Below are 25127 nucleotides of genomic sequence, written 5' to 3'. Positions count from 1 at the left end.
GACAGTGTAGGATAGTGAAGACGTGCAAGAAGAACTAAACAGTTGAAGCTTCTGATGTTTCAATTTCATATTTACATGAACCTGACCTGCAAATACCGTGGAACCTGTAAAGTCATACCCGTATGATTCAGAATTCACTCCAAATTGGCAGGAAAAAAAGTAATGCATAAAATCAGCCTCTGAACTAGGCCTAATTTCACAGCATCAAAGTAACAACCTTTGATTTTTTTGTTAATGGACTACACAGCTGATGGGGATGCAGCGACATGTCAAAAAGAATATCTTTGTCTTAAACTACACACTCTCTTGCGCAGTTGTGCAGCGTTTTTCTGTCCTTGTTAGACCCAGTTTGTGCTGCTCTCTGAAGGGAGTAGTTAACAGCATGGTAAGAGATTTTAGTTTTAGTTTAGATTTTTAGATGGCTTTTCTAATCATCTATTATCCTTATAAAATGATGAACTTGGATTAGCAGCCATACCAGGAGATTGATGCAGAGGACTGACAGTTGTTGATAGTAGGCCTCTATGCAAAAATGTACATCCTTCTTTGAAAATTTATTTGAATTGTTTGTGAAATGGATACAAATGTTTGTAAAATGGAAAAAAATTGCGAAATTGTGAAATGCATGAAAATTTGTTTTTCTTTGGAAAACAAAGACATTTGCAAGTGATCCCAAACTTTTGAGCGGTACTGTATATGATGTTTAACAGGACACACTTTTTGCAGGAAATAGTCCAGGAAGAAGAGCATTCCCTTGACACTTTGTCATATAGTAAAGTTCCTTAAAGTTGCTGATCTGAGATTTCTCGCCTTTATGTAAACAAAACTGTTTGTTTATATGCGGCTACAAATTTTCAGAAATGACCAAAATGATGTTTCAAGTGGTTCACTTGGATGAGTTCTCCTTTAACATGCTCTTGTTTGGCTCTTGCAGAGCCTGGGAACAGTGTGGAGGGCGGGGGGGGCGTTTCCTGCTTCTGTTTTCCCCATTCATTCCCCCAACATAAACCCACTGCCCCACATATTCCCAAATGCCCTTTCCAGGATGTATCATATTAAATAAAAAGGGAGAAGGGGGACTCATTTTGTGCATCATCCTTAAGGAATTTTGAAGTGGCTTCTTGAAAAAGCATTTTTTCCCAAGTTATTTACATGCCACAGTCACATTACATGTGCCACGCCCCGAGTTACTCGCCAGCCCTTTGAGCAGCACTCATAATTTACTGACCTTGGCTGAACAATGCAGTTGTTTTGGGAAAGTGCTATCGCTTCAAACCATAAGTGCTGCGCTTCACTCCGGAGGAAATGAATGCATCGGCGTGTTGGTTTACACCCTTCTTCGCACTTGCGTGTACATTCTTTTAAAAACAAGGAAAACAACTTGTTTTCTACAGGTGTGATAGCATATCTGGCGTTGAATGGGCTGGCCCCCACATACATCTCGGACCGCGCAGTCACTGAGGTCCGAGGGCCAGCTCCAAACGAGACTTAACACCAGGGGAAACTGAGCCTTTTTTGTAGTCGACCCCAAGCTATGGAACTCTCTCCCCTCCCAAAGAAAAAAGTCCCCCACCATCGAAATCTTTAAGTCTTGTCTTAAAACCCGCTTTTATTCTCTGGCTTTTAACTCGGCGTGAGTCGTATGGTCCTGTGTCTTTTAGTTCTTTCTTTTTGTCTTAATTGGTTTTATTTTGTATACTTTTATTGTTTTGTTTCTTGTTTTTAATATTTTACTGTCTTACATGTCTTTCTTCTTATTTGATCTTTTAATTCCTGATTAAATTCAATTTGTAATTTTATTTATTTTATTTTTATTTGTTTTTATTTTACTAGTCTGTGCAGCACTTTGGTAACTCTGTTTATAAAATGTGCTGCTCTGTTTCCGTTCTGGACTCTTATTTTGTACTTAACTTCCTGTTTTGCCCTGTCTTCCTTCGTTGCCCCAATCATCCACACCTGTCCCTAATTTGTGTTGGTATTTAGTTCAGGTGTGTGCTTCTCCCTGTGTGGGATCATTACAGTTTGTCCTTGTGTGTCACTGTTGCCGTGTCAGGCCCGGACCCCGCCCGCTTCTCCTCGACTCCCTGCCGGAGCCCAGGTTCTGCACCCAGGGCGCCCCCCTGAAGATGCCCACCTTGCGCATAGTTGTGGGCGCCCCCCCGGAGGGGTCTTGCCGCCTCTGTCGGGTTTGCCGCCCCGGCCGACCCCCAGAAGGGTCCCGTCGGCGACCCACCTCCGGTCCCCCCACCACCCATCCCACTTGGAACTGTTTCAGACGTCTGGGATCCGTCCTTGAGGGGGGTGTACTGTCACGCCCTGTGTGGGTTCCCAAGTGACAGTTTGAGTTTCCTGTCTGGTCTTTGGTTTCCATTCTGGACTCTTATTTTGTATTTAACTTCCTGTTTTGCCCTGTCTTCCTTTGTTGCCCCAATCATCCACACCTGTCCCTAATATGTGTTGGTATTTAGTTCAGGTGTGTGCTTCTACCTGTGTGGGATCATTATAGTTTGTCCTTCTGCTTCCCGAGTTGCTTCTTTCCTGCTGCTGCAATTTTTGCAAGAATTAAATATTTGTACCTGCATTCGGTCCTGCTCTCTGCATCCTGGGATCGCATCGCAACACAGACATGCCGAACCATGACAGTCATTTGCTTAAACAAGCATTTTTTTTACGAACTAGTCGTATACTACCACGAAGAAGCAGGATTTATTAATTAACCTGTGTCTGAAATACCGTGAGAGAGTGACGGCGCGAAATTTGAACTGCGATGTGGTGAGGGACGACTGCATATGTACCGCTACGACAATAGTGGCGCTATACAGCTGCTCAGAAAGGATGTTGTGCTGGGTTTCCTATGCAACACAAAGCCCCGATTAACATGACATCACTGAGCTGAGGATGTCTTATCAGTCGTGGCCTCATATTTCCATCATAACACAGAGCGGCCATGCTGAATCTCTGTGAGCGCTTCCCCTCCGATAGTTTGATGAGGGAAAGAAAAACACACACAGTAGACCTCCACCTATTTGCAGTTCAGCGTTCGCTCTCCTGGATATTCATCAACTTCTTGATGCTGCTTAAATTGTTTTACCAGTAACTTAAATTTCAACTAATTTGATGGTAGTACCATCAGGGGGGAAATAGGAATGCTGCAACTATGAGCTTTCTAGCAGGAAGATGCTAATAAGACGTTTTGTAGCTGTAGTTACTTCTTAATGTGTAACCTTCAATGTAAAATGTGTTTACAAGTACGAAAAAGGCTAATTACAGTGTTTAGTTGATGAAAAATAGGCTTTCCTAAGGATTTTCACAACATTTGGCAAATGTTCCCACAGGAAATAATAAAACAAATTTCCAGATACCCAAAATACATTTTATAGAGAATTATTATAGTTTTACGTGCAGAAAACAATGCAAAATAATGAAAACTGACAAATGGATGGAACTTATTGTCGATGAGCCACTGGTGACATCAAATTCAATCGTGTTTCTCACCTTCTTGATCAAATTGCTGCCATTTGGCCCCATGGTGGGTTATTTAGCAGTAATAAAAACTGCTTTGACAGTGAAACTCATTCATTTTCTACCGCTTTTTCCTCACAAGGGTACGAGAAGCGAGGTACACCCTGGACTGGTGGCCAGCCAATCACAGGGCACATATAGACAAACAACCATTCACACTCACATTCATACCTATGGACAAATTGGAGTCGCCAACTAACCTAGCATGTTTTTGGAATGTGGGAGGAAACCGGAGAAAACCCACGCATGCACGGGGAGAACATGCAAACTCCACACATGAGATGGCCGAGGATGGGATTGAACCCTGGTCTCCTAGCTGTGAGGTCTGCGCGCTAACCACTCGACCGCCGTGCCGCCCAATGAAACTCAATTTACAGTACAGTTGTTATGTGCGATGTTGTTCAAAAACCGGGACAAAAATCTTGCCAAAAAATGAATCATACAAAAACTGGGTTTTCCTTTTTTTTGTAAATGACCACAACGTACTCCGACGGGCATCCTCAAATCTTTGAGTTTAGTGTGTGCTGAGGGTACTTGAGTGTAAGTTGACGAGACAAAGCGGGGATGACACACATGCCACAATGGCCAGAGACTATTTTGGTGACTGCTATGACGATCCAGCGAATTTCAGCCATTTGTCCCCACCAATAGAGAGGGCGTTTATGCTCTCACATTTCTCATGAACTCTTTGCTGGGATGCCAACAAACCAAAACAACCTCAAACACTTGGAAAGGAGCGATAAAATGGCTGAAAATCGAATGAAATCTGTAAACATGAAAGGAAATATTCTAGTTTCCTGCGCTTGCTATAATGAAATTATGTGTATCCAGTGAATACCACACCTAATGTATCTCAGCAGGTACCGCTAACAGCTTTAATGGTGTTGAAAGTTTCCAAACAAAAACACCCACCTCCTCTAACAGTCCAGATGTGCCATCAGAAGCAGCTTTTATCGCCAGTGTGGACCCCTTGGTCGTTTTAACTTTGGCATCCATGTGGATGACTGCCAGTCCACTTGGCAGCCGCTTGTGTCAAACGGTGTTTTCCAGCACTGAAGGTTAGAGATCAGCAAGCATCACACATCTCACCATTCTTTCATCTGCTTCCAAATGCACCGACTGCCATGTTTCACACGGGATCGAATCATGTCAAAGTGGAACCACTTTGGTAACCAGAAAGGAAGGTTTTTGTGACTTGTGACCTTATGCTTTTTTAGCTGTAAAACTGTCAAATATTTGATTTTTTGAGGGTAATGCTTGCACTAGTGTTTAAATCGGTAAAGGCAGAGCAATGTCAGCAGTCAGCATGTTAATATACACTACTTTCTTCTCAAAATATTATCACTCTATTCCCATATTCTAACTATATCCCAACCTAATTCTCTAAACCACTTCATTTTCTTTTGTTTGTTTATCAAAATATTACTGGTCTAAAAAGGAATGTACAGTATTTTTTTAAATGTTACATAAAAATTACTTTAAAATATTACTTTTATTTTGTATTTATATGACTTTTTTGCTTTTAATATTTTTTTCCGATTGAAAAAAAAATGCTATGACTTATTGCCCATAATATATTGACTTTGTTCTCATAACATCATAATGTTTTGTTTGTTTGTTTTTCATATTAAAACTTTAAAAAATAATATTTCCACTCTATGCTACTAAAATGGCATTATTTTTATGCAACTTTTATTTCTGGTTAGTATATATTTTTTCTTTTAATATTTTGACTTTATTTTCCTAAAACTAGAGCTGATTTTTAAATTTCTCCTATTATTATTATTCCTATTATCATTTCATAAACATGACTTTACTTATTCACATAATATTTTGACTTTATTCTCCTAACATTATAACCATTTTCTGCAGCCTCATTTCCACATAGAAGAGTGAACATCTGTGAAATGATGCAACATTAATGTGTTGCCTGTGCTGACACAATTAACACAAAATTTGATACTCACCTTTAGGGGACTGACAAGCACATATCTCTAAAGCTTAAGCAAGATTGGTTGAAAAACGTGACGACCGTCAAGGAAAACATCTTGGCAGGGGTCATTAAGCATTTGAGGATATCTGTATGAAATGTATGCCAAAGTATTTAGAGCACAATCCATAGGGGGCACCATAAATGTCATTTACAGTCAAGTGAAAAAAATACGACACCTCATGACTGCTCATGAAAGTTCATGGAGTAAGATCCCTTGCATAGTTATACTTCACACTTTTGTAAAACCACATTTCTGTAATATTTTCTGTCATCTAAAATGAGTATCATTTAGTAGTTTTGTACGCCAAGAATGACTTAAGTAATGAACGATAAACCAAAGTATTGGACTGGTTAATAATAATCAATGCAGCAGTCTGAGAATGCGTTTCATTAGGTAAAACTTAGTCATGAGTTATGTGCTCCATTACACTTTGGCAAAGTATTCCTTCAATGCAAGCCAAAACCTTGTTCACTCAGACTGTTTACCTGCCAGGAGACCAGCAGAGAGAGAGAGAGAGAGAGAGCGGAGAGAGAGAGGCAAAAGAGCAAGAGGTCAGCATCATGTACTGTAAATGATATGATGTCTTCTGGCAGGTGTTTTAACATAGTTTGTACAGTGCCTCCGTCCAATTCACCCCCCCCTCATCTTGTGTCCATATTAAGCTCGGCGTCCCTGCACAGAGGGAGAGGGAATGGACCATGTGTGGATAAAGATAAATGGGAATAAACCTGTAGCACTGGGAGACAACAGGAGGCTTTGTTCTTAAGACTGCGGCCTTTTCCCTCCTCAATTTTGGCAACGGTAGTACATCAACAATTAAACTCTGATGAAACTCTAACAGCGTCTGGACCTGCAAAAAAGTTCATGTTTACATTTGAAATGACATGATTTTGTTGATAAGGAAGAAACTCCAGCCACTAAATTAGGGGTGTCCAAACTTTTTTTGTCCAAATATTTGAATTCTTTGCTACTTCAATTAATTTTTGGTTTGTCAAAATATAAGGATTCTATTATCGCAAAATTCCAACTTTTTTCTTTTAATATTTTGGCTTTATTCTTGTTAAAATACATCTGTTTTTTTTTTATTTCTGCTGTTTTTTTTATTATCCAACTATTTCAAATGTGTTCTTGTAAATGCTGGAATTATGACTTGATTCCCATAATATTTTGACTGTGTAACATTTGAACATTTTCCACAAGCCTTGTTTTGGTTTTCGCAATATTTTGAGTTAAAAAATAAAATATTCCTTTAACATTTAAACTATTATGTTTAAACATTAAAATATTACATTATTCTCGCGACTTCGATTATGACCTTTTCTCAATATTTTGACTTTATTCTCATCAAATTACTGTAGATTTTGTCATTTTTGCTGTTGATTCCCATACATAATATTTTGACTGTGTAACATTTGAACATTTTTCACAAACCTTGTTTTGTTTTTCACAATATTTTAAGTTAAAAAAATAACATATTCCTTTAACATTTAAACTATTATGTTTAAACATTAACATATTACGTTATTCTCATGACTTTGATTATGACCTTTTCTCAATATTTTGACTTAATTCTCATCAAATTACTGTAGATTTTGTCATTTTTGCTGTTGATTCCCATAATATTTTGACTGTGTAACATTTTCCACAAACCTTGTTTTGTTTTTCACAATATTTTGAGTTAAAAAAATAACATATTCCTTTAACATTTAAACTATTATGTTTAAACATTAAAATATTACGTTATTCTCACGACTTTGATTATGACCTTTTCTCAATATTTTGACTTTATTCTCATCAAATCACTGTAGATTTTGTCATTTTTGCTGTTGATTCCCATAATATTTTGACTATGTAACATTTGAACATTTTCCACAACCTCGTTTTCCATTTTCATTGTTTTGTTTTTCACAATATTTTGAGTTAAAAAAATAACATATTCCTTTAACAGTTAAGCTATTATCTTTAAACATTAAAATATTACGTTATTCTCACGACTTTGATTATGACCTTTTCTCAATATTTTGACTTTATTCTCATCAAATTACTGTAGTTTTGGCATTTTTGCTACACAAATTCATCATAATCATATGTCACATTTTTATGATAGTGTCTTAAGACACTAATATAGTGTAATAATGGGTAAATATTTTAGATATATTATAATCCATCAAACCCAAATCCATCAGCTGTTTTTGATATTTTTAGTAAAAAATAATTCAATATGCTAAAAAGATATATATATATTTCCATCCAATATAGTAACAAAAGCATGCTTTGACCCTGGTACTGGCAGTCTTCGCTACGCCACTGGTCCAGTAGTTCGTAATCAAATGGGCGGGGCTAATATATAATCAGTCAATCATTCATTTGCTTGAGGTATTTTTTGTTCTTTCCCCCTCCCCTACGTACATCATCCCTCCCTCCGTCCCATCTTCCTGGGGGAGCACTCCGTGCCCTCCTCCCACCTCTCTCTTTCTCGCTCTCACTCACACAACACCCGGACATATCTCCACAGTACCGACCAACCAGCATGGACGCACGGGTGGCTGCCTCTGTAATCGCCGGACTTGTGGTCCTTCTTCACGGGTTAACGGGTGAGTGCGTCCGTAGACATCGCGGAGCTTGTTTTTTTTTTTTTTTTTTTTTTAGCAACTTTTTAATCTGGCATTTCAAGACTTTGTTATTTGTGTTTGAGGTATTAGAGGCACATGCACACATAAAAGTGTGAAACTTCTTACACCAGCATGTAAGTAAGTAGTGCAGGTCCTGTGTAAACTACTGAGACTCCCACATGCCCATCTCCTCTTTAGCATACATTCATTTTGTGTGAAAAATGTAACAAGTGCAGTCTATTTCTGTGGTGACCTGGTTGTGTTTATGCAGACTTGAGTAGAGTCATTGAGTGGTTTCCTTTTATTACTATTTGATAGGCTTTGCAGAGAGAATAAAGATGCATGTGTTCACACTTGTGGTCCAGTACTCTGATCTGGACCAACAATGTATGGATATAGATACTGTACTGTACTTGGACACACTTTAGTGCGCTTTGCATGGCATTGGTATTGCTTGGTAGCGTGATATAATGTCATGGGCAGTAAAGAACATAAAATAATCACCTGGTTGACAGATTACAGGCCATAACTTCAATATTCCGAAAAAAACGTTGTTTGCTGGGTTGAATATGCTGGTTATTTTCATATTATCTTATTTCTACCAGATCTGATCTCAGGTAAAGTTTCTAAAGTGCACACAGAAATATAATTGTCATTTCTGTAAGCTTTTTGCAGTCATTTTAACACTCGGCCAGCTTGCAGGTGAACTGGTGCACACCAGGATTTGGATGATTGGGTTTCGTTCACACTTGACTGAACAAATCATACTAGCAGAGTTCTTTTTAACCAACAAAACAAACATGACAAATAGAAACGCACCTTAAAGGAAAAGTGCACTTTTTCGGGAATTTTGCATCCACAATCCTGAAGCAAGACATGAACAAATTTCATTCTCTTTTCTGTACGTTCTAAAGATATAAAAACAGCTAAAAAGACACAAGTGCTAAGAATGCATGTCATCGGAATGACCTATTCCTTTTATATATAACATGACATGCATATTAACCAAGCTACAGCGGCATTGTTACTATTATTATTACACCGAAGAACTATTTTACTGGCGTAGTGACACCTTACCACACCGCTTCACCACACACTCGCTCGGAGTGCTTGGCTCACCATGCCCCAGGCTATTACCGAAAGGTAATGCTGCATATCGGAGCTGCTGCTGTGTTTGAGTTCAGAAAAGTTAATGCTCGGTGTAGCTATTTGTTTCAATTGTCACATTTCGGCATGTCGGTGTTGCGGTGCGACCCCAGGATGCAGAGATGACGGGAAGGTGCAGGTAAAAGCTTAGCTTTATTTTACAAAAGTGATTGCAGCACTGGCATACAACACGAAGCAAAGAACAATGCACCAACAAAAGGCAGATGCACCCGGCTGAACTAAATACGACAATCAAATTACCAACAGGTGCGCGTAGAAGGGGAAGTAAAAGTGACGGGACACAGAACAGACCAACCCAGGAAATACTACAAAATAAGAGCAGGAACTAAGGCTAGGAGGAAAACTAAGAGCTGTCACAAGGGGGTCAAGCCCAATCGTGAAATCAATGCACACGGGAAGTAATGTTTAAAAGGACTAAACTATGGCAAAATACTGTAAATATTACTTGTCATGAATATACCAGTACTACATGGTCATGGTATGGATATAAAACAACAAAACTTTGTTGGAGGTCTTTTAATAGTGGTCTCTGTAGGCGGCATAAGTGTGTCCCATTATGTGCATTAATGTGCTGTCTCTTTTTATCTGTTTTTATATCTTTAGAAAGACAAGTCTCACATAAGGATTGTGGTTGACAATTGTAGTTTTCCTTTAAATGTAACCCATATTGTACCCATAAGTACAATACACTGTGATGGTTGTGCACAGAGGTGTATGCTGTATAAAGTTGGCCACTCCAGCTGGCTGCATGTATATTTAGCCATGCACAGAAGTCAACTTCTCTGCTTTCTGTCAGCTCTTGTCTGATCCAAGAGGGTCAGATAATCACACAACAGTGCAATAGAGTGGAAGAAGAGTTATAATCAGAAAATACGTAATTAGTGGAAGGGATGTGTGTCTATTCATTTTAGAGGTGTGCTCAATGGCTGATTTCTAGCAGCTCATTTACTTGTTTGCATGCCATCGATGCTCCAGAGGCCGCCGCCCATCCCAAACCCTTCCTCTCTTTGAGGTTTGACTTCCATCCTGCTCTCCACCTTTCCCTACCTCCTCCGCCTCCTCCATGTATTGTGTTTGTTCATCTCCTGCTTAAGGTCAGCCTGACCATTGTCCGTAGTCTCTTACAAGTACCAGTACATCATCAGCCCCCCTAACTGCACTTAGTAGTCCACTTCCTGGAGTCAACGTGCACATGCATGGAGTCCCTGAGAACACAGACTCATTCATTCACGTTTGACAAGAGTCATGTGTGATGCTGGATTTTCTATTATGTCATTGCTGGAGGCATTTACAGTCTTTAATAAACTACAGAGAGTACTAGGCACTCATTTGGCATAAGCCAATTATTAGTACAAAAACATATATTAGGAAATAATACTCCATATGAATATCAACTTTTTGGATTATTTATGATAATTGGTATACACTACCGCTCAAAAGTTTGGGATCACTTGCAAATTTCTTTGTTTTCCAAAGAAAAACAAAATTTCATGCCCTTCACCAACATTTTTTTCCATTTCACAAACATTTTTAGCCATTTCACCAACAATTAAAAAATCAGATGATTTTCAAAGAAGGATCTCCATTTTTGCATAGAGGCCTACTATCAACAACTGTCAGTCCTCTGCATCAATCTCTTGGTATGGCTGCTAATCCAAGTTCATCATTTTATAAGGCTAATAGATGATTAGAAAAGCCACCTAAAAATGTAAACTAAAACTAAAATCTCTTACCATGCTGTTAACTACTCCCTTCAGAGAGCAGCACAAACTGGGTCTAACAAGGACAGAAAAACGCTGCACAACTGTGCAAGAGAGTGTGTAGTTTAAGACAAAGATGCCACACAGAGATTTCCAATCCAGCTCTTCCCGATCTCCTGACTGTGTAGCCGCCATGCTAACCACTTTCCCACCATACAGCCGTTTCAAAATATCACTTATAAAAACATTTTAATCAGATTAATCAGTGAATGATTAATCCCTATTGGAAACTCCAGGTATGCCCATTTTCACTATATTTCATCAACAGAAAGAGTTACCGCTATTTGGAACAGTATTGTAATAAAAAAACACAATATGGTAAGAATAACAAAACTAAGAGATACAGTACCACACTTTTATCCTTCATAATTACATTGGACCATCATTTTGTGTGGAAAATAGAAGATTGCTTAAATAAATGATTAGTTACTCACCTTTGTTTGGTGGTGTTGACGTTCGGAGGGGCAGTGAATGCACCTCACGGTAGTGTGGTGGAGTCAAAGAAGTGTTGTTCCGAGGATGGACGGAGAAAAGTGTGTTCCAGTTGGAGATACAGTACATACAGTACATGATGTTGGAATTGAGCACTGCTCTTGATGTGTTAAGGTATGAATAAAGGTTTGTTTTGTTTGGTGCATTTTTGACAAAAACTCCTTCTTCCATTCTGACTTCCGATCTCAATACTTTGGTCTATTTTGGACTCAAACACGCGGCCCTAGTTTAGGCCCCCGCCTTGATATGAAAGTTTAATGTTAGTGTGGCCCGCGCAAGTTTGATATGGATGCTGTATGGTATCATGTACCCAGGAAAAATTATTGATTAATGTTCATGTTAAAAGTTAAATAACTGTTAATACTGTTAATTTTAATCTGAAAAAATTATTTGTCTACCCACAAACCATATGTTGTTAAGTTTTTATTATTTGCTGTTTTATTATTATTATTATTATTATTATTATTATATTTATTAATTACTGATTGATTGATTTTCTTTATTCTTGATTTGTTTATTTATTTTTCATCTTATTTTGTGTAGAAAAATAAAAATTAAGATATTTGAGAACAGTGGAATGTTTTACCAGAGCTTTTCTTGTAGAAAATTGGAACCAAAGCAAAGTTTTTTCATTTTTCTGTTTTTAATAAAAGCGTTTTTTTTTTTTTTTTTTTTGAAAACCTGATGCGGCCCAGTCTCACCCAGACCCTAGCTCCAGTGGCCCCCAAGTAAATTGAGTTTGAGACCCCTGGTCTAGATGGTTGTATTTAAAATCCTGCATTAAAATCCTTTTAAAAATATATAATCAATTTTCAATATGGATTAATATAAGATCTGACAAAAATTACAAATGTCATTGAAAGCTCTGGTGTGTTTAGGGGTTTTTGGACTCCCAATTGTTTGGTAGACAAAAGGAAAACGGTGACGCAGCCTCAAAAGCCTTGCTTATTTTATCCTTTCCGCTCAGACACTTTGCTGCTGTTGTGTGGGGAAACATTTGATTGTCGCCGTGGCGTCCACTCAGGCCTTTGGCATGTGGACACAGCCGCTGTATGGATGCCCACATAAGCTCCACGTCTTTTGTCTCCATCCTCAATGACATCAGAGGAAAGACGGCCCGGGGTGCTGAAGTACAGCAGTGACCCCCTTAATGAGGACATATTCACTTCCTGTGACATCAGCCATGGAATGGGGCCAAAGTGCAGCCACATCGGACCTGGCGCATCTAAAAGGTCACCGCTGTCTGCTCTTCGTACCCACAATAAACCGCTTTGTTCTGCTGCTGGAGCATGCAAAATGGAGGCTGGACAGATATGGCTGGAGGAGTGGCACAGCAGAGTTCTGGGAGTCCATAAATTTGGATTCCTCCACACAGTCCAGTTGACCCTTGTTGGGGATCTTTAGATGCTGTATGAAGCACAAATCCACAGTACATTCAGGTCAAACTAATATTTTTAAATGCCAAAATGTGTACAGACTGGAATACTTGATGGTTTTCTGAACCTTTAATGTAGTTAGAATGTTTTATTCCCGTGTTAAACAAGGAAAAGTTTCAGATAATGAGGTTTGCACATTTGGAAGTGAGAAGCTTGGGATGGCTCAAAACACTCGGTTTCAAAAGGCGTGGTAAAACTGCCCCTTTGTGATGTCACAGAAGGACAGACTTCCTTATATGGTTCATAGCTAGGAAGTACTCCGGGCGTGTGACCAATCACAGTGGAGTGGGCATGCCCGGAGGCGGGCTGTGGTTGGAATAAACTAATTATTAATAATAATTATTAATTATTAATTAAAAAAACAGACTGTTTTGGCAGAAAGCACGAATCAAAGTAAATACAGCTGGAATAGGTGCAGATTCTATAAAAAAATAGTTTTCAGTGCGGGTTATTGTGTGTAGCTCCTCTATAGGAGTCCACAACTTAATACAAAGGGTGTCGAAAAATGAGCGTAATAGTTCCCCTTTAAATAAGAAGCGAATCAGGAACTGCTGAGACTTGGAGAAGATGTGCTTCTTCCTCTTCCTTTTCAGACATGTTGAATTGAGCAAGTGTACATGTTCTTTCTTTCAGAGCTGCAACAATGAATTGATTAATCAATTATCAATTATTATTATTATTATTAATCAATTATTAATCAATTATTATTAATCAACAGCTAATTAGCTATTCAATTAATCATTTTTTGATTTAAAAATGTATATATCCTCTGATTTCAGCCTCTCAAATGTGAATATTTTTAATATCCTTAGTCATCCATGAAAGCAGACCTGTTATGTTTGTCTTTGGAAGAAACATTTTGCGGCCTGGGGGCCATATGTGACCGGTGCCATGTATGTTTTCATGCATTCAAGCATCTATCCATCTAATTTGCCTGTGTTGCCTTTTCTGGAAATGACTTTATTTGGACTACTGACTACTATGATTGCAGGCCGGGTGTTTTTTTAGTGCTCCGTATTACTTGGGAAGTTAGCAAAAATGTCATGTTAAAAAAGTAAGCCTTAAACTTTATGTTGTGGACACAACCTTACATTTTGTCCTATTGTAGCAAGCCAGTGTTCTTGTGTTCTGTTTTCTTTACTCTCAAAGATTAATGCCAGTCATGCCACATGCTAAATATAATACTGTTATAACGCTATTACTTGCAGGCATTTTAATCGCAGGATCGAGTCAGAGTCGTTTCAATCACGCCGCAAAGTGACTGATAAGTCAGACTTTCAAGCGTCATGGACACACCGTGTTTGTGTGTACAGTGTGTGTCTTTACTGACTGCGTTGACATGATCTTGTCTGCATACAGGTTCATCGGTCTCAGACTCTGAATCTTAGACTGGATCGCTGATCCACGGATCATTCTGACCTTTAAAGGGCATACATTCTAGGAATAGTGAAACATTATTCATAATCTGATCCTGCAAAGGAAGGAAGTAGAACTTCAGATATATCTTCTAGGGTGTGAAAACTACATGGACAACAGTCAATCCGGTACTTATCATTGTATGATTCCATCTGTGCTTCAAAGGGGACCTATTATGCTTTTTTTCCACCTTTCTGACCTATAAATGTAGTTAGAATGTTGTTAAACTATACCAAAGTTTCAGATAATGAGGTTTGTGCATTTGAAAGTGAGCCCTGAAAGAAGTTTGGGATGGCTCTAAACGCTTTGTTTCGGAGAGTTTTTCTAATACCGGCTCTTTGTGACATCACAGTGAGCCTTATGAGAATTGACACATCCAGGTAGAAGCTGTACAAGCTGTTAGCTGTACAAGAGTGTGACTAATCAGGGGAGTGTGTGCGTGTCCGTAAGCAGGAAATACGCCTGGAATAGGTGCAGATTTTGGAAGATCTAGAAAGTTTTCTGTGGAGGTTATTATGTGTAGCTGCTCGACAGGGGTCCACAACTCAATACAAAGGGCCTAGTGTTTCTACTGCACAACAAACCATGGACTGTGGGCTGATACTGTACAGATATTTTGGGTGTCTATTTGTAGTTGTTCATATGCTTGTTCTTTCTTATTTCTTCAAGTTAGCTGCTACTATAACAATGTCGCTGTAGCTTGGTTCATATGTAGGTCAGTTATGTACTATAAATACAACATTGTTGGTGTTTTTTGGAGATTTTTTTAGGGTTTTATCGTTAAAATAGCTGCGTCCCGTTGCAGAAATAGTTGGCTCCCACATGCTAGCTGTTTTTCTCTCTTTAGAAAACACAGAAAGGAGAAAGGCGTGTGGGCAAGAAAACACAAAATGTGCTGTTTTCCATTAAAGTAGAACATACTATATAGTACAACGAATGCTAACTAGTACAGTATAGATACAGATGGCTAGATTATGGTATGATTAATTTGTTTATTTGCTTAACAAGTTCCTTCATCATACATATTGTACATACTCGTGTGCATTTCATCACAGCCGAAAAGGAGTAGGAAGAAGCAGACCTTCTCCATGTCTACTACTGTTGTTTGTATTTTTTCATGTCTGGGGTCTGAGCTCTAACAATCTGTCATATAAGACCAATATACTGTAGCATGAAACAGACAACACAGTTACTGTAACTGAAATTATCCTATCCTAGTGTTGAACGTAGGGAGCGTTCACATGCTGCAAGAGGCAAAAAGTGCGAGTTTGTGTTTGGCTGCCAGGTGTGTGCAGCTGTTGACCTCACCATGGAGATTTAAGTGGTCCGACATAGGCAAGGCGGCCTCTAATCCCCCATATACCAATGGAATTACGCTGTCTCTACATAAAAGTACTAGGTCAGTTCAAGTTTTAAGGCGCTGTGTGAATTCCAGTTGCTATACTGTGATGAATGCTTTAACATTAACATTAACATGAATGCTTTAGCATTAACATTGCATTCTCTGCATCAGGGGCACGATGGGAAGTGCCCCACCTGCTCCAGCAGAAGGTGCTGTTTTTTCCCTTCCTTTATAATATGTGTTTTAATTTGAGTGTAGAGCAATAATTCAACTGAAAACTTAATGTGTATGAATAAACGTCTCTCGTAGTTAGATTATGGGGAATGTTTCTGGAAACGTGAAATACGATTTTTGAAAATATTTACAATTGGACACATATGACATGAATTCATGGGAATTGTATTTTGTTGCTGTCCAATGAAAAATATGTATCTGCAATTTCATCATTTATAATGAATTTGTTTATTATACAGTGTATGTAATTTATTTATGTACAAGCATAATTAGTTTAACACTATTTAACAATATTGTCTTGATTTTTGATTTTTTTTGAATAAAGTGACTCATTTTGATGAGGGTTCCTTGAAGCACATTTATTAGAAATGTAGCATAATTTCCGTCATATTTTGTCAGAGTATAAATATTATAAGAAGTGTTAAATGTTTATAATTTTATCGGAATTGAATTTAAAAATTAAAAAAATGTTTTTTTATTGTTATAATACTCTTAATTGCTATTTTCATATGTAATATAATGTGAGGATATTAATTTTCCTACATACAGTAAGTAAATGGGAGTTTCTAAACATAATTGTATGGCATGTTGAATAGAACAGTCCTGTTAGGCAGAAAGCAAACAAAACCCAGTGACAACTTCCTTCCTCGCACTGTAAAGCAAGTGTTTACATAAAGATGTCATTCAACAAGGTGAGAATTGTTCCACTTTTAGAAGTGTATGCTGCTCGGTCGGTGATGACAACAGTACAAAGTCTTGGCAGCAGCTGTGTCCACCAGAGTACTGCGTATTAGTATTGACCAGTACCATGATAATGGTGATAATGGACGCCATTCACCTCGATAGAAGGATCGGACAGTAAAAGGCTTGCAGCACTCAGGTGAACTACTACAGCACATCACAGCACTGGACGCTCCATATAGTCACTTATTTTGGAAAATAAAATTCACAAAATCAGAGTAGTTGCAGTAACACAGCAGTATAGAAGTGGCCATGCATTTTTTTATTGATTGCGAGTGCTAAATAACCCGCCATGGGACCAAAGAAAGTTGTGAGCTGTATTAATATTGCGTATCAAAAAATATTTTATAAAATGTATTAAGACGGGCTGCACAGTGGTCGTGTGGTTAGCACGCAAACCTCACAGCTAGGAGGCCCGAGTTCAATCTCACCCTTGGCTATCTTTGTGTGGAGTTTGCATGTTCTCCCCGTGCATGCGTGGGTTTTCTCCGGGTACGCCGGTTTCCTCGCACATTCCAAAAACATGCTAGGTTAATTGGCGACTCCAAATTGTCCATAGGTATGAATGTGAGTGTGAATGGTTATTTGTCTATATGTGCCCTGTGATTTGCTGGTGACCAGTCCAGGGTGGACCCCGCCTCTCGTCCGAAGACAGCTGGGATAGGTTCCAGCACCCTCGCGACCCTTGTGAGGAAAAGCGGTAGAAAATGAATGAATATTAAGACCAAAATACAGTTCATGTAGTATTCTGGCCACTGGGCGACAGTAATGTTCCATTATTGAGATTAGATTACTGTCCGACATTCATTCATTCATTCATTCATTTTCTACCGCTTATCCTCACGAGGGTCGCAGGGGGTGCTGGAGCCTATCCCAGCTGTCTTCAGCCGACATGATCGAGTGAAATTTCACCTCCCATTCAGTGTGGAAGCGGTAAGCTTTTGGCTTCTTTGTCATTCTTCCCGCTATGTTTTGCCCCGGGGGCCACATCCAGCCCGCCAAGTGTTTGAACACGGCCCGCCCGTTCTTTCCAAAGTAAAGTGTAAAATATGTTGTCTGGCCCCACGTGAATCTTGTTAAATCAATGAGGCCCCGCGAGTCAGAAAGTTTGCCCACTCCTGTTTTAAACCCTTTGTTAAGTTTACAATACAGTAAATAAATGGGTGGCTAACTAGTTAGCTTGCTAGCTTGCTAATTATTAAAGCCATGGCCGTCTCATGTCCTGCAGTGTCCATAGCCTACAAATAATAGGAGTGTAATGGTAACTATAGGGGATTTATTTCATGTCTACAGGGCTCTAATTATGGTAAATATTGTATCTAGAAAGTCAGAAACCTGTTCACGCTCTGACTACAAAAATATTCAATTTATTAATACTGAATCCTACTTTGCGGAAATTCACTTATTACTGGTGTGGAACCAATTAACGACGATAAACGAGGGATGACTATACATTCTATTTTACTCTATTTTGGTAGGTTTATAAGGACATAGGGTTTTTTGGTGAGTTCCGTGAATAAACGACTTGGATGTGGATTTTGTGTGACTGCATTGAAGTTGTAGACTGTTGTGTTAGCTTTTTGCTAGGGAGTCATGACAAAGGTTATTGAAGGGGTTGATGCCAGGGTTCTCAAGTTGAACAGAATGTAATACTTTGACCTGAAACCATGCAGTGTCTATTTATTGCCACAGTTGACTTGCATTAGTGCTACTTTAACAGTGGCGGACCAGCCGTATGTTGTGCTAACGTAACATGGTTGCTGATGTCACTGTTAGCCGTAGTACAAACATTCAGTGACTTGATTAAAACAGTACGATTATATTAGTCTTTTTTATCTACTTCCTGCCAAGTCACAGCAGATAAATGCCTGTTTTGTTTCATACTCGGATGTCTTTTGTGTCATTGTTAAAGATGATTTTTTTTTTAATGCTCCAGACTCACCCTGTCCTTCTGTTCCTTCTTGGTCTTTGTTGTTTCAGCCTCTTTTTAGTGAGGTCACGGGTGACGGAGGTCACTGTAAAAGGACATTTCACAGGCTCTGCAGACAAAACGAGTAACAACACAAAACAGGATGAAGGCTTTTTTTTTGTGCGGCATCTGCAGATTCTTGCACGTTGAAATGAGCGTACCTTTTGAGACGGCTGGAAAAGCAGGATGTCTTGTGACGGCTTCAAAGGGTTGAAAGGTCACGTGTTCTCTGATGATGGTGACGTGTTGGCTAAAACAGAACCCTCAAATGTAATATTACCCCATTGACACTCCAAGTGTCTGATGATCTCTTCTGTTGTCTGTCCTAATTGATAACTTGTTAAGTCAACAATGGTAGTTTTGTCAAAGTTACTTACTAGCTTCTCTTTGTATATTTGTAAGCACTAAACAGTCTTTTTCATGAAAGAAGTTTTCATTCATTCATTCATTTTCTACCGCTTTTCCTCACAAGGGTCGCGGGGGTGCTGGAGCCTATCCCAGCTGCCTTCGGGCGAGAGGCGTGGTACACCCTGGACTGGTGGCCAGCCAATCACAGGGCACATATAGACAAACAACCATTCACACTCACATTCATACCTATGGACAATTTGGAGTCACCAATTAACCTAGCATGTTTTTGGAACGTGGGAGGAAACCGGAGTACCCGGAGAAAACCCACGCATGCACGGGGAGAACAGGCAAACTCCACACAGAGATGGCCGAGGGTGGGATTGAACCCTGGTCTCCTAGCTGTGAGATCTGGGCGCTAACCACTCGACCGCCGTGCCGCGAAAGACGTTTTCTATTCATGCAAATCCTCTGTAGTCACACTACACTACAAGGCACACCTTGATCTGTATAGCTCCCCTAGTGGTGAGGAGGAATAACAACCCATTACCTCGCATAACTAACATACACATGCCAAAGAAGACCATCATTAAAAGTAAACACTGCATATAAAGTATTTTTATCTGTATTTATACTGGAATGCTTTGAGTTGGGAGCTGCAAATAGGATATTGCCACTTCCCAGTAGCCTTGAATGCATCATTATTTCACACATAATGTACACAATTAACAATGCTAAATGTTGTCATGCAGTCATTTTTGCCTTTTTAAATGCATAACATAAAATTATCCTATCCTAAATTTAACATAAAAATGTTAAATATGATTGGACAACATTTATATTATGGTTCTTTGAGTATTGTTTCTTCAGGTTCCCCATTGGGTATCCGTTTGGAAACATTTCAATCAGCTTTTTGTTCCCAGTGTGAGTCAAAGGTCGCTTAGTTGCTCCCGAGGGAGAGCCAGTTGTTCCTGCTTGTCATTTCACACTGACGCCAATGTCGAGTTGTGGTGGTGGGACGGGGGGGGGGTCGTTCTACATGGGCGATGTTAGGATTTCAGAAAATGATGAACATTCCTGGACGCTGCATGGGGTGTGAAGTAGCAGATGGAGTTGGCATTCCCAGATGATGTTGGGGAACATGTGATATACAGTATGGGAGTAACGTCTGCAATATAAAGTGTCTGGAATTCTGAGCCCTATGAAAAAAAAAATACGTCGGACCCCCCACCCATTTTAATTTTTAAATAATTACCTATTTTTTGGGGCCCCTGCCAGTCAGAGGCCGTTTGAATTTTCCTAATTTTCCCCTGCCCCAGGACAAAATCTATTAACATCGGAAACATTAAAACTCATCAGTTTGTAAGAAAGCAGATGTAAACGCTTATAGCCACCAGCGCCTGGAACGCTTTGACACCTGAACTACAAGGTGGCACTGTTATTTTTTTTCATTCATCCTCACGAGGGTCGTGGGGGTGCTGGAGCCTATCCCAACATAACTCAAAACGGGCACCACTAATTAACATTGTCATTAACATGCATAAAAAACAGGACAACTTTCAGCCTTAGACAAATGAGTGTGTATGTATCTGTTTTTAAAATACGTATATATGAATATATTATTAATGTATAAATAATGCTACATATGTTAATGCAAATAAAAACATTAAATAAATAAATACAAACTAAAGAGAAATATATCAACATATAAAATTGAATAGATAATGGAATGACATAAGTAGAATTTACATCAAAACAGAGTGCAGTCAAAGTAGGTCCACTGGAAGAAGTCAAGGCTGAGTGACTTTTATAGCGCATAAACACATGAATTCATTTGGTTTATATTGACTATTGCGGTTAGCAGTCCCCAAAGCTGCAGGCAGTAGCTGACAGAGCATCGACTACAGCAACAATAACACTGGAAGTGAAACGTAATCCAACACTACACTGCAAAATGGTCTGGATTTCCAGACTATGAGCAAAGAGAATGGTTGCACCTGTGTGATTGACATCATCCGGCGTGGCCTAGAGTCGTTTCATGCGAACCTTTTATTGCAGAGGCAAGGCATATGCTTTACAGTTGGAGAGTGCAGCCGTCATAGTGACAGAACTGGCAGTGAGTACAACCACCAGACCCAGGAGTCAAATATGTATTTATATCTAATGCAAAGCAACAATTCATGTGTATACGTTTTTTTTTTAAATCATTAATTTTTACCTGGGGTGGCACGGCGGTCTAGTGGTTAGCACGCAGACCTCACAGCTAGGAGCCCAGGGTTCAATTCCACCCTTGGCCATCTCTGTGTGGAGTTTGCATGTTCTCCCCGTGCATGTGTGGGTTTTGTCCGGGTACTCCGGTTTCCTCCCACATTCCAAAAACATGCTAGGTTAATTGGCCACTCCAAATTGGTATGAATGTGAGTGTGAATGGTTGTTTGTCTACTATATGTGCCCTGTGATTGGCTGGTGACCAGTCCAGGGTGTACCCCGCCTCTCTCCCGAAGACAGTTGGGATAGGCTCCAGCACCCCCGCGACCCTCGTGAGGAAAAAGCGGTAGAAAATGAATGAATGAATGAATAATTTTTACCTTTGATATTTTTTAGATAAGGATCTAGGGTAGAGAATTGAGCCCAATGCATTCTGCCTAGCAACAAATGCATGACATAACCAGGAAAACCATTCAGCTATACAGTAGATCACTACAGCTACATAACATTACAGTGAGAAAGTACTACAGGTGGAGTGAGTGAGAATTTTGTTTTAAAGGGTCAGTCGTCAGAGGCTCCAGCTTGGTCCTGGGGGAGCCACATGTAGAGACGAGAGTCCTGTCAGGACGCTTTGCCTCCCCCCTGCTTAATAATGGATGTTGTTTCCCTGAAATAATGCTCCACGCCGGTCTAAATGCACATTAGAATGCTTTTAACCTAATGCAGCCGTGCCTCTGACTCCACGCAGTCAACTGATGTGGCTTCACGTTGTTGTTTAGTTACACTAAGCCTGGAGTAAGCACTTAACCTTCATGTTTTTTTGCTCTTTTGAGTAGCTTTAGTTTTGTCTGGTGGAAGATAAAACGTACATTAAGTTGTATATTTCAGTGCTTAGTATGTTGTCATTGCCGTAGGAGTGCCCAGCATGTCTTGTGGTACTGGCTAAATAAAACTGTGTAGAATGGTAGTTTATTGATGTTATGAGTTAACTTACTTGTTAACTTACTATCATGTGTTGTTTTTTTTTTTTTTTGGTTTGCACCGTTGTCACTGTGATGTCAAGGTATTTGTTGGCTATTGCTTGCAAATGAAAGCACTCCTTAACTACGCAAGCTGAAGGGCTCTCTACCATCTACTGGACGGAAGTGTAACAACAAGCCACCCAGACATTACAATCATTTGATTTTTTTTAGATTGACAGCGCCAAATCTAAAAAAAATCAAATGAATGTATGGGAAAGAGGATAGATAGAAGATGGAATTAAGATAAATTAGGCATGGCAGAGGTTAAAGGAATTTTGGTGCAAATCCAGGTAAAATTTTACTTCATTTCTCAGTGAATACCCTAAATCAGGGGTTCCAAAACTTTACCAACTTGAAAATCTAAAAAATGTCTGCGGCCCACATTTGTCGTATAAACAGTACATAGACGAAATGCTGCATTCTCAGAGCACTTAACTTATTATTATTGTTATTCATAATAATAATAATAATAATAATAATAATAATAATAATAATAATAATAATTCTCATACTTTTCATAACTGCATTCAAGACCGGCCAGAGAGCTACGTTCCAATCATAAACTGTATAAGGTTCCTAAAATATTGTGACTGTTCAATAACACTCAATAGGTTATTACCTAGGCCAATAAATATTTTTTTAAATCATGCAATAAATATTTTACAATAAAAAGAATTTTAAAAATTATATTTGCAAAAATTAATCATATTTTTAATGACCTCTCATGGCCCATCTGCAGTACCACCACGGCCCACCTGGGGGTCGCGGCCCACACTTTGGGAATCACTGCCCTAAATATGTTATTAACAGCAGAATCTCCTATAGTCACTGGGTGCTTGGACTACCAAGGCAAACAATCGCTGGGGTCTCTGGACAAACTTTGGCATCAGCAGCAGTGGCTGTAGGCAACCACCCGATTTTCCACAGAGGTTTGCAATCTGGAGTCCATTCTTACTGAAATGTTGTGATTATTTTTGTTTCTCCCTCTGTCAGTAAATACAACTGATGTTGTGCTCACAGGCTCATTGTTAAACAGGGTTGTTCAGATTCATATCGGGTGCTTGAAGAATCAAAATTTTTCAAGGGAAGGCATGTGGTCACGAGGCAACAGCAGAGTGCTTTCTAAACCAGTTTGATCATGAATTTGCTGAGATGCCTCCATCATACCTTACGTTAATCCGTCAGAAGCATTTAAACAGGATGTTGTGGCTAGGCATTAAAAATGCATACATTGTCTTAGTTAATATAAACGAGGATGGACACATCACGAGGTACATCTGTATGTGTAAAAATAAATAAATAAATAAAGAAGTCAGGAAGTGAACAAATGTAACAGTAACAGATTGTAAAAGTACCAGATGAAGGGGTAGGATTTAATAAGCTTTGCTTCTTCCTACTCCTTTTGGACATGTGGAACTGTGAACTGATTATGTGATGCACTCCATTGTAATTATTGTTGTTCAAATTGTTCAATTGTTCAAATACAATTCACCCATTACCATTACATCTGTGTTCTTAAACCACCCAATGAAACATAACGATAGGGAGGAAAAGTATGATAATGACCATAGAACCAGAAATACTAAGTACTAAGTTACTGTTTAGGCTCCCTTCAAAATGGTTTGGAAGACATGCTAGCATACAACTTTAAGACAATTGGTAAATGACTTACGGGCAATTAATTGCTAAGTCCGACCCGTGCCCCTGCAAAGACACTTTGCATCATGGCGGCCATATTTTTTCACTAATCCTGCTCATATTTTCCAGACATGTGACTGTGGGTCCCCCAATGGTGTGTGCTAAATTACATGGATATTGGGCCAAACACCCTTATAAGTTACTGTGTTAAGAATGTCAAAGAGTTACTTAATACTTTGCCTGTATACTTTAATAAAGGTTTTATCATTGTCAGGGCTCTACGTTAAAAACAAAAATGACTTGCCCATGGGGAATCCTTAAGGTGAGAACTACTTGCCCGAACTTGCCCCATGTAAAATGAAAAGTGCCATAATGATATCATATATCAATATATGCTGATAATTCATCAGATAATAGTACTGATGCATTGTATTTGGAGGAATGTCTGAAAATTTGTGGAGATGTATTTAACATACATCTCCACAAATTTTCAGACATGCTACCTTACACATGGTAGTCGTAGTAAGCAGTGATATTTATAAGTTGTGCACCACAATGAAACATTATTGAATAGACACATTTGTGTACTAGTAAAGTGTTTTTAATCCAGAAAAAAATGCTCAATGGTCAAACAATAATTTGTGAAGCAAAGGTGAGAAAAATACACAGAGAAATGAAACCGCTAGATTTTGTAGCTTGTGCAAAATCAGCACTTGGTATTGGATCTAATGGGTGGTGTTTCATTGTGACCACTTCAAATTGTCACAGCAATGTGATTCACTCACCTTTGCCATCATTAGATTTTCTGCCGCGAATAAAATACTTGTTTAGGAGGCACTGTTTCATCACTTTTTGGTGTTTTCCTTCACAAGTTGTTGAAGAATTAGACGATGTTGGCAGGGACGCCATGATAGATGTCTTCCTAGTAAAACGATCGCTGATTGGTTGATCGCGAACAAGAACGGGTGTGGGTAAAACGCGGATTGTGGATTACGGACCGCGGTCTAAATAAACGATTCTGATTGGTCCATTTCAAGATTTGCAAGGATTGGTTTGCAAATTACCATCGGTATTACGCAGTCCGTGTTTTACCAACACCCAACAAGAACCGCTTTAAAAAAAACTCAGTACGGCATGCTAAAGTGTACTTGCCCGACGGGAATATTAATGATTGGATTTACTTGCCCGAATTTTGTTTTAACTTGCCCCGGGCCATCGGTACATCG

General features: G+C 39.1%; 1 protein-coding gene across 3 annotated transcripts in view; it reads left to right on the top strand.

Moving 5' to 3' along the window:
- Positions 1-7967: 7967 nt before the first annotated feature.
- The window catches only part of mcamb (melanoma cell adhesion molecule b), a 40465-nt gene continuing 23305 nt past the window's right edge, over positions 7968-25127 (top strand). For all 3 annotated transcript variants that reach the window (XM_058079899.1, XM_058079898.1, XM_058079897.1), the window contains exon 1: positions 7968-8110. In XM_058079899.1, coding sequence (XP_057935882.1) covers positions 8047-8110 — 64 coding nt within the window. In that variant the 5' untranslated portion in view covers positions 7968-8046. The remainder of the gene's footprint in view (positions 8111-25127) is intronic.

Source organism: Doryrhamphus excisus, chromosome 8 (genome assembly GCF_030265055.1).
Source record: "Doryrhamphus excisus isolate RoL2022-K1 chromosome 8, RoL_Dexc_1.0, whole genome shotgun sequence".
Lineage (NCBI taxonomy): Eukaryota > Metazoa > Chordata > Actinopteri > Syngnathiformes > Syngnathidae > Doryrhamphus > Doryrhamphus excisus.
Note: the sequence above shows the minus strand (reverse complement) of the source record. Positions and strands in the feature narration are given on the sequence as shown.